General features: G+C 29.7%; 1 protein-coding gene across 3 annotated transcripts; it reads left to right on the forward strand.

Moving 5' to 3' along the window:
- Nucleotides 1-3593: 3593 nt before the first annotated feature.
- Nucleotides 3594-9300, forward strand: LOC105140842 (partner of Y14 and mago-like). Of its 3 annotated transcripts, XM_011047844.1 has the most exons (5): nt 3594-3830; nt 3948-4064; nt 5461-5709; nt 5867-5936; nt 8672-8756. In XM_011047844.1, exons 1-4 carry the CDS (start codon nt 3615-3617, stop codon nt 5915-5917), a joined length of 633 nt encoding a protein of 210 aa, XP_011046146.1. In that variant the 5' UTR covers nt 3594-3614; the 3' UTR covers nt 5918-5936; nt 8672-8756. The 3 variants fall into 3 exon arrangements, with proteins under 3 accessions (XP_011046146.1, XP_011046144.1, XP_011046145.1); XM_011047842.1 differs by lacking the exon at nt 5867-5936 and having other exon boundaries at nt 8672-9300; XM_011047843.1 differs by lacking the exon at nt 5867-5936 and having other exon boundaries at nt 5464-5709; nt 8672-9300.
- The last annotated feature ends 2297 nt before the right edge of the window (nt 9301-11597 follow it).

Here is an 11597-nt window from a genome sequence, read left to right on the forward strand (position 1 = left end):
TCCTTTCATTTATGTGATAGGGCTGCATTTAAAATGGACATTTACCACAAATTAAAGTTATCTTATATTATTAGATATATTATTATAAAACATGCTTTGGTTAAGGAGTTATTGATACTTCAAGTGCAAAATGATGATATAAAACCATGATAAAAATGCACTTTTAAGTACTAATCATCGGGTCATAAGACTATAACAACCCTATAAATAGAAAACTAAAATAAATTATAAAACACAATCCTTAATCAATTTAGTGTTGAAGAATGAAATTGAAAAAAAAAACATAAAAACACAACCTGAGTCAGCACATGTTACCCAACCAAATTTGCGATTTAGGTCATGAGACTGGGTAGCCTCATAAAAAATAAATTAAAATAAATTATAAAGCTCAAATACTTATCGACCCAATATTGAGGAAAAAATTAAAAAGAAATTCAATCTAACAAAAAAATAAGGACAAAATTAAAAAGAAATTCAATCTTACAAAAAACAAGTTTGAGCCAACTTGGACTAAGCCATAGAACCTGGGATATAGATCACATGACCGATATAACACCTTATAATTATTTATTTGAATGAAATTGAATAAAAAAGAAGGAAAAAAATGATGGATCCAACTAATAAAGGGCATGCACCTAACCTTAAAAGAAAAGGCCTGCCCATGTGTGAGGCCTTTTAGTTTTTTTTTGTGTTCTTTTTTTAATATTAGAGGGTAGATGATATATTGTCCACCTTTTAAGTTTTTCTAAAAAAATAATGTAAATGACATGTCATTTGTTTCACTAGAATCCAATGACTGAAAGGTTGCTAGAGAGTTAGGGCAGGTATATTTTACAACTAAAAATTTCTTTTTAAACCAATTTTGACCTAGAAGTATAAAAAAACCCCATAAAAAAGGATAGATGTGACAAAAATAAGGTTAAGGATTAGCCAAATAAAGGTGGTATGCATGATGGAATATGAAGCAAGAAAATGATGATTAAAGGCATATCTGAAGAGGGATGAGTGGAGACTTAAGTCAATCAATAGAGAATAAGGATACCATCCCAACAGTTGCACATCAAAAATTATAAATTACATATAAAATTACTATTATTTGGAGCAAAAATTATAGTTTATTGAAGTTTATTTGTGATCTGAATATAAGTACTTAAGTTACATTTGGTTATTGTTTTGGGATAGAAATAATAGAGATAGTGGAGATAAAAATATGTTTGGATGAAGATATAAAGACAAAGACACAAAAATAAATCTGTCTTTATAATAATTTTAGAGTGAATTTCTATACTTAAATAAAAAAAATACAGAAAGGACATGTCTCTAGAAACATTTTTTTTTATTTTTTATTCCTAAAATATCTTCTTCTTCTTGTTGTTTTTTTAAATCTCAATTCCAAAATTGTCTAACTAAGATATAAAATACAAATAATTATTGTCATAGTTTTAAAACTCAACTTGAGGGTTAATCTAAGACAAAACTTGGGTCACGATTTAGGTTGACTTGAGTTAACTCGAGTCAATATAAAAATAAAGTAGTTATTATTATAATTTCAAAACTCAATTCAGAGGATAACTTGTGGTAAGACTTTAGTCACGAGTGGGGTTGATCATTGATCCAGGTCAATATAATAACAAAAATGATTATTATTATAGTTTTAAAATTTGACCCAGGGATTTAGCTGGGGTAAGACCTAAGTCACATATCAAAAGGGTCAACATAAAATAAAAAAGTTATTTTTATAATTTTAAAACTTGATTTAAGGGTTAATGTAAGGATAAAAGTTGTTATTATTATAGTTTTAAAACCTGACTCGAGGATCGATCGAGACAAGATATAAGCCATAGGTCGAAAGAGTCAACACAGGTTGACTGGAGTCAATGTATAGATAGAAATGACTATTATAATAGTTTTAAAACCTGATTTGAGAGTCGACTCGAAATAAGGTTCAAGCCACACATCGTGAAGGTCAACTTGAATGACTTATTATTATTTTTTTAAATAATCAAAGCAACCTTGTTTTGACTATTTTTTAAATTAAAAATCAACAGGTTTTTGACCCATATTTTATTTTGGTTGACTTGGTTTTTTGATCAGGTCAGGTCAAATTAATACTTTCTCAATTTTTTACTAAACTTGAACTTGTTCAGGCTCGAGGTTAACAACCAAGTCAGTCTTGATTTTATAACTAGAGTTATTATAATATTATTAATTTTAATACTCTATATAAACTAAAGTTCAAAAAATAATATCTAATTATTTTTCTAAATATATAAGTTTGACAACAATAATATATATATATATATATATATATTATTCTGTGTTGTAAAAATTGTTATTTTATCTTGTATATTACTACCAAACACAATTTTATCTTTTTTTTTTATATTTCTACTACCTTTATTTCTTTTGTCTTGAGACACTAATTAAATATTACCTTAATGAGTATGCATGTGGATTAGATAAAAGCTTTTAATAGATAATATGGCGAATGGATGGAAGGGTAATATTGTCTAATAATAATAATATTGGAGATAAAAATAATAAAATTAAAAAACTTAAAACTTGATCGATATTAAGGTAATAAGTTAAGGGTTTGATTGAGATTTTTCATGTATTTACATGTTTTAGTTAGATATACCAAGAGTTTAACAATATTCATATATTATTCATTAAATTATGTATACCTTGAAATAGTAATTATATAAACAAAATTTATTTATTTATTCAGGTTAATTAAAATAAACATCATAATTTGAATCAAATTATCATCTGAAATTTATATTAATTACATAATTAAATTGAATTCTATTTTTTAAGGAACTCTGAAATATCTAAATAATTCAAAATTTATTATCAAATCAAATAGATATTTATTGAAATCCAAACATAACTCAAATTCTCAATAACTCTACTGCCTAACCTTACTTGCTCTTCAGTGTAAAACTCTACTGCCTAACCTTACTTGCTCTTTGGTGTAAAAAAAAATTAAAAAAATAATAATAAATATAAAGAAATGAGTAAAATGTTATTTTAAAAATAGCAGATATCATTTATATCATATTAAGATATTAGAAACTATCTTATTTTCTATAGTATTGGACAAAAAACAAATTAGAATTACAGGAAAAAAAAGAAAAAGATAACAAAGCAAAACAATAGGAAAAAAAATACTTAAAGAAATATTTGAAATTATAATAATAATTATTTTTTAAATATTTTTTTATAAATAATTAAAATTATATAATTTTATTTTTAAAATTTATTTTTAACAATAGCATATCAAAACAACTCAAAATTATATATGTATAAAAATTAATTTAAAGGACAAAATGTTTCAAAAATACTTTTAAATAAAAATAAATACATTTTTGAAGGATATTTGAAAATATAGTCTAATTAGGTGTGGTGTTTTTTTTTTGTGATATACAAACTATTTAATATATAAAAAAAAATCTAAGTTTTACATACGTTTTATTTTATTTTATAGTATATCCAAAAAAAAAAAAAAGACCTTGTCACATCCCTATTCCAGCACAGCCGTTAATGAGCACACACAGACAACAAACTTAAATATTAAAAAAAAAAAAACATATTACAGGCAAATCAATCAATCAATGGCAAGCAGTAATAACAATAGTAATAGTAGCAAGAGAGGAGGAGGAGACGAAGAGTTGAAAGAAATGACAGAGATAAGCAAAACCCTAAAAGAAGGGGAGAGAATTGTGGCTCCTAGCCGACGACCCGACGGTACTCTTAGAAAACCCATTCGGATTCGGGCTGGCTATGTCCCCCAAGACGAAGTCGCCATCTACCAATCCAAAGGTGCCCTGGTATGTTGAGTTTGCTTTGCAAATTACTAGCAGAATCATGGGTTTGGTTCCATTCACTTAATTTCCTGCAAAAAAGATGATATAGGCTTGGTTTGGTTTCTTGTATGATGAAATCAGTGGAGAAAGGAAATGCAATCTCAGGAAGTGCCTCCTGGTTATGATCCTGACTCCCATACAAAACCAAAAACTAAGGCCGTTAAAAGGAATGAAAGAAAGAAGGAAAAGCGGCATCAGGTCTGTTCCTTGATCCCATTTATTTTCGATTTTCCAGTTAGGACTCTCTCTACCTATACAAGTGTTAGTGTTTTCGTGATTTCCGCCGAAAAAATCCAGTCTGCTTCAAATTTTGAATATGCTGTGAAACTAGCTGCTTAAGTACCCATCCTTTTGTATGATCACTGAAACTGCTCTTTCTTGAGATCAAGATGCACATATGTTGAGCACCCATCTTTGTGATTCTCCATGACAAACTCACGCCACATGGTATCCAGCTGCCAACAGTTATTTCTTGCTAGCACACAACATTCGAAAAGTACCATATTTAACTATTTATGGTATGACATCGGATGCAACATGTATTTGATGGCTTGGAACCTGGACTCTTAATTTTATTTTGATTGTTGAAACACTCTGGCATTCTAATGTCTCAGTTGAATATTGCAAACTTCTTTGTTTGTGTCCAATGCCTTCGATTGTAAGCATAGGTATTTTATCTTCACCTTCAAATACTAGCGAGATTAATTTTTATGTATATTTCCTTTCTGGGTTCTTTCCTTTTCTTTGTGTGTTCTGTGACAAACCTTTACCGGCCATTGAAAGTTGTAGCAGATATAAGAGTTCAAAATCATTTGTATGGGTAGCAATTTTGCAGCAGTGGAATTAAAAATTTAGGCATCATAAATAACCAGGCAATCCATTTCATGACTAAAATATGACCAAGAAAGCAAGTGATCCAAATGCAGATTACAACAACATTTTGCAGCATTCAAACATGCAGATATCAAGGGGAAATAGACAAATCAACTATTAAAGCAATTAAAGGGGACTAGTTCATTGAAATACAGAGGTATTTCCTGAGATCAAGATGCTACAAAAAGTCAGAAAAGGAGATATAGTAGTTCTCTCAAACTATTGACTAGCAATGAATGATATCAAAGACACCTTATAAAGCAGGAAGGTATCAATGGGAATGGAAAATTGAATTTAGAGAAGTTTTGTGATTAAATCAAGATTTTATGTTTGTATTAGATTTTGACATGTCTAATCTCTTGTTACTTTTGGATGTTCTCCAATGGGTACTTTGTTATCGCTTCTGCTGTTTTGGCATGTAAAATAGCTCAATGCTTGAAGCAAAATTGAAATAGAGTCTCCTTCTATGACCCTTCGAAACAGAATATATATATAGAGTCTCCTTCTATGACCCCCTTTGAAACGGAATATATATATAAAGAAAGGAGGAAGAGTGCCTCTTCTATGGATAGTCTAAAGTTTACATGTGAATTTATAATCTCATCCATTGTTTGTACCGCTGGATAGGACAATAATTTCCTTTTTGTTGTTGTTTCGTAATCTATTTTATTTTTTTCTTCCTTTTAATTTGATGCAAATATACCCAACTCGTTTTCTTTAGCAGGCTGCACTTGAAAAGGGAAAAAACACAGAAGCAATCGAAGATGGAAACATGGTAAAGGGGGCGCTTCCAGATGAAGATTTAGGCCATGCATCTAACTCTGTTAAATCATTGACATCTCAGATGAATGAGCTAGCCGTTTCTTCAAATCCCACTGTAGTTGCTCCTTCCTCGGACTTGGTAGATGCTTCAAATATGGAGTCTCTGGTTCAAGATATTGATAAGAGAATTCGGGCTCTCAAAAAGAAGGTATATTTTAATCCTGCTTTTTAGCTTTGCCTAGTGATATTAATGGCTCACATGGTTTCCATTTATTATGTTTTGAACTCTTAAGGAATTATATAAGTTTTGCCTAAACATGTCAAAAGTGATGCTAAAACTTGAACTGACAAGTGATCTTCTGCTGCAAACAATGGAAGATAGCATGCGCATTCTTGATATTAAAAAATCTCAGTAAGAATCTGAAGATTTTACAGGTTTGAAATTAGTTTCAGGCACAATTAACAAATCGAATGGGCATTTTCTGCATATTGGATGATGGGATTGCTTTCTTTAAATGTGCATGTTTTATTATCCTGTTTTCTCAAATTACCTTCTCTGTTCAAGATGTGCATTGTGGGCTGTCTCTGAATGTTTTTTACAAAGTCATCCCTGATTATAATGGATAGATGTAAAAAACAATGGCAGCTGAGGAAAAGTTGTAGAAACCTATACAATTGCTGATGATTGTGAGCACAAGAATTGCATGTCCTCTTAATGCCTTGTTTGTTTCCAGGAATTCATTTTCCTGGAAACCATTTTCCTCACTTTCTTATATTTGGTAAACACAAGGAAAGTTGGTCAAGGAAACTGAATTCCAGTCAAAGAGAAAAGTAAAGCGTTATGGTAGGAAAGTGTTTTCCTTCTCTTATCTTAAGGAAAACACTTTCCTTTGTTTAAACAAAAAAAAACGTGTGCTGTCTCCTTCTCTTGTGACAAGCAAAAAATCACAGGACCACGTGTTTTCCTTGTTTTTTCATTTTTTTTTATTTCCTAGTGCTTTGGTAATAAGTACTAGAATATTGAAAATTTTATTCACATGGAGGATAAATGAATATGAGGGAGATGAGAATATAAAATATAAAATGAAAATAAGAATTTTTTTTTTTAAATAATATATATTTATATTTTATAAAATAAGCTATATATGAATATAGGATATAATAAAAAAAATTCATCATTACACTTTAGATTTTATTCTTTTATGATAAGTGATTAAATATTTATATTTAATATTTTCATATATTAGATAAATTTGAAAAAAAAATTAATTCATTAATAAATTATTTTCCTGTTTATTTTCCATAACATAACCAAACACTGAAAATTGTTTTCCAGTTTATTTTCCATAATACTATTAAACATTGTAAAATAATTCACTTTCCAGGAATTTACTTTTCAAGAAAACTATTTTCCAAAAAAAAACTACTTTCTAGCAAACAAACGAGGTCTAAATAGTCAGGGCAGGACTCACAATTTTGGGACCAAAAAAATTACTACTATTTCCTCAAGGGAGAAACAAGTATTACTACTGTAAGCATGTTACTTTTTCTCATTAAAATCCTAAGGTGAGTGTTATTAAAGATACATCAAGCTGTAAGTTTCTTCAGTGCTATTCAGTGTACATGAAGGACGAACCACCGTTTATGAGTGCACAAGGGCTGATGACATATGTGCTCTAAACTTGTATTATGCTATTATTATGCAAAATAACCCGTGAAGTCATTGCAAAAGGGGGGAAGTAATAATCTTGCTCCATTTGCAAAATGATGAACCAAACAAGTGTTGTGATGACTGATAAAAAAATTATAAAGGGCTCCGATGAATGCAAAATTCAAATTATAGTGATCACCACTTTCTCTAGTTCTTAGTATAAATTTTATTTTGGACTGGTTTTCTTTCTTCACTGTGAATTAGGAGCTGCCAAAACTGGGCATGGTCCATATGAATATTTACAGCTTTGTTTTTAATGGTGCAAATATTATTTCTTAAGAACAAATCCAGTTCATGTATTTCTTGAGGTCCTTCAAAAAACCACGAGTTTCATCTGTGGTATAAATAATCAAATTATAATTTCAATCACAAATGAGCGTTCATTTTTTGTATTTCGGAGGTTTCTAGCATTTTCTTTTGTTGCAAGGATGTAAGATTGTGTTGCTTTAATCCAAGAGATACAATTTTCTATGGAGTTACCATAAAGATTTGATGATTAAGTTGCAACAAATGCTGGTCTTTTTTTTTTTTTTGAAGAACCTGGTAAATTGTGTTACATGAATGATGTAAATTTGAAACATGATCATCTCTCCAGTCCCCATTGGTTCATACATTAAATACGATGCATAAATTGATCGAGGAGTTCTGGTTGCATGGAACCACATACTGCACCTCCTGTGCATGATCTGACAATTTTTGCCTTACATTGTAAATTATACACTAGCAATTTAGAAGTTATGCACTAGAGTAGGATGTTTTTTTTTTTGGAAAATACTGGAAACTTTATTAGAGGCAGAAAAACAGAGATATATTTACATCAAGACAAGATCAAGAATGTGAGTTCAAAAGTTGCTGTCATCCTACTTTCTTTTTGGTGTTGTGGGGGCAGGGGTGTTGCTAGAGGGCCTGGAAGGTTTGGTAGAGGCCTGTGGGAACAAATTTTATGGTGGTTGGAGGGCCTGAACGAGGGTAGTGGAGGTGAATTTGGTATATGATGGCTCAGCAAAGAATCCGTATAGTCGATTCCAACTAGTTTTGTATTGAGGCTTGGTTGTTGTATTGCAAGAAGGTATTGGGTCCTTGATAGAACATTGAGTTAAACAAATCATCGCACATGCTTACATTTACTCGATGCTTCTGAGCATTGACTGGTCGGCTTTTGTCCAGCTCATACAAGTTATGTTACATTTCACATAATTTTTTTTTCCAAATGTTTTTCACTTTCATCCATGAGTTTTTAGATCCTGTCAACAAATATTCTTTCCAAATAACTCTGGCATGCTTACAGGGGGTTCTGGCCTGCTTAAACAGCCATTAGCTATTCTTCTCATCCTTTGAAAACTTTGAACACTGCCTATTTTACATGATTCAGGCGCTTAGTCCTCATTTACTCTTCGCTTTCAATAATTACATGGTTGAAATAAATGATTGTTTTGCATGATTGTTGGTCTGTATCCAGATTCGACTAGCAGAGGCTCAGCAGCAGAAAACTCCATCACAGGATATGAATCCTGAGCAGTTGGAGAAGTTGGCAAAGTTAGAAGGCTGGCGCCAAGAGCTGAAGCTTTTGGAGGGTAAAAAGGCTGAAGAGGCATCATCATGATTGGGGTTTCGTTTTAGTGTGAGAGAACTGGGTAGTGCTTTTTCATGAAGATCCAAACGCTTGCAATGTGCAACAAGAGTCACCATTCCAGAATTTGTCAACCATGGCGCTTCAATTTGCTGCAACCATTTTGGTTTGGAAATCATAATTCTTCTTTGTTGATGAGGGACCATTATGCCAGATATATGCAAACTGCAGCAGCCATATATCCATTATTTTCGAATCAGTTTCTGTGGTCACGGTTCAAGTGTGATTTTTTACAGCATACGTTCAAGGAAATCAAACTCTTCTCTTGTGCCTGTATGACATGCCACCCTAGAGCGAGTTGTTAACCGTCTAGTCGAATGTCGTTGGGACTTTTTTCTGGGATATTCTTGCTTGGTATGAATGTTAATTCTTTTTAGATATTTACTAGTCAGTCTGTGCTAGCGGTCAGAATTTCAAGTTATTTTTGAACCGTCGAAGGAGGAGAAGAAGGTGGTGTTTAAGGAGGAGAAGGTGGTGTTATAGATGTGGTTCTGGTGCCATAAAATTTGTTAGTCGGAGAATGAGAAGATGATGTTTGAGGATAATATAATGAATTCAAAAACACGTGTTTTCTGGGGCCATAAACTTTGTTAATCGTGGATTGAGAAGATGATGTTTGAGGATAATATAATGAATTCAAAAATATATGAAATAATAAATTGTAGAAGGAGTTGTAAATGCTAATTAAATATTAAAGTAGTAAGTTGATTCTTCCAGAAAGAAGTAAAAAATAAATTAATATGCAAATATTTTGTAAGTTTAGGCTACAGAGACAGAGCAATAAACTATGTAAAAAAATTCACAGTAACAATTTTTTTTATCCTTAATGAATATTTTGTGATATATATATATATATATATATATATATATATATATATTTTAGTACCACTTGGAATTTTTGGTATATTTGTCAACTTTAATCTTGAATTTACACATCTTTATTGTATCGAAAAATAAGCTTATTTTTATAGTAAATTTTTATTCAATTTAACTTAACGGGTTAATTCATTGAACACGGTTTGGTTTGGTAACACAATCTTTTTTTTATTTATCTTTTATTCAAAATAAAATTAAAATTTATTTTGATCCTAATCATTTATGAGACCACATCTTGTAGTAATTTTATTTACACCCCCCCTTTTTTTTAATAAACAAGAGTGCAAATAAATAAGATATACCTTAATTCCTAAATACTTTCAGTTTTTGAATATCTATCATGAATTTGTCTTAAACCTTTAATTTTCTTAACATATTAATAACCTCTAATATAACCTCATTGAATGTGATATCCCATTCTTTTCCAATTAAAATCCTCTTAGATAATTTATGTTCTTGTCATTTTATTTGTGATCTTGTTAGAGTTGATAACTTCTATCTCTCAAATTATATTTGATTAATATCTTAAGATGTTAAAATTATATATAAAAAGAATAAAACATGTTTGTTGAAGGAACGAAAACAAAAATATAAAAATAAATTTGTCTCTAAAATAGTATTAAAATAAATTTTTATTACTTCAAAAAAAAAAACAATAAAAAAAAATTAGTCCTAAATTGTTTTTTCTCCCTAGCCCTTTGTATTGTGAAGTCATGAGTACTTAGCTCTGAAAAATTAACTTCACCCACTAAAAATCCATGCTTTCCAATGCCTTGAAAGATCTTCAATGCTTCTTTGTTAAATTACATGTATGTTCCTCTATTTTTTTTTTTTAACTATTTTCTTTATTTACTCACATTTTCTTTTTACCAAAATATCATTTTGCTCACATCATAACCCTTTCCTACTCTCAAAACGAACCTCACCTCTTACGTAAATTGATTGCATAAATAGATAATGATAGCATGATCTTAGTATAACACTGAAACTATTTGGATTACATCTCCATCCGCAAAGTCATCAGTTCTCTATTGCATTATCCATAGATAATAATCAGTTATTTAACTCATATTTTGCTGCGGGTCGGATAATATTTTTAACTAAGATTTGCTGCGGGTCGGATAATATTTTTAACAAAAAACAAATAAATATGCAAACTTCTTATTTTTTTTAAATTTAATTATAAATTAAAAAGCCTATGCATGAAGTTAATTATATATATTAAGAACCATTTGGGCAAATAAATACAAAAAATAAAGTGTTAACGTGTCTATTAAACTTGTCTAGTTGCTAGCCGAACAATTTCTTTTCTAACGCAAAAGGCTTAATGTGTAGGTGCTATTAACATGTTTTTTGATATCAAGTAACAAATATATCTGTGAATCAAAAAGTCGATACTTTCATATAATAAAATATAATAAAGATCATATACATTAATAAAAATATGTAAGATTTCATGCTATTTTTTAACGTATCAGAAAAAAAGAATAATACTGCAATTGTTATAGTAAAACTCCATTTTCTTAGTCTTTGTATAATAATGTTTAAAAAAAAAAGTGTACAGAAAATTTTTTTTAAATTACAAAAGAATAAAAGAATGGTATAAATAGATCAAGAATAGAGTGATAAATATTCAAAATGTAAAAAATAAAAAATAATTTTTTTTTTCAAAAAAATAGAAAAAAACTAAAAAAATATTATCCAAAAAAAAGATGATAACAAGATCAAGTATAAAATGATAAAAGTGCAAAGTATAAAATGAAAGAAATATAAGGAAAACAGAACAAGGAACCCCTAAAATTATAATTAAAAAATAGTAACATTTACAATTTAAAAATTTCTATAAGAATATATCATTTTATTGTAGTATATACTACTT

This window comes from Populus euphratica, unplaced genomic scaffold (assembly GCF_000495115.2).
Source record: "Populus euphratica unplaced genomic scaffold, PopEup_1.0 scaffold168.1, whole genome shotgun sequence".
Taxonomy (NCBI): Eukaryota; Viridiplantae; Streptophyta; class Magnoliopsida; order Malpighiales; family Salicaceae; genus Populus; species Populus euphratica.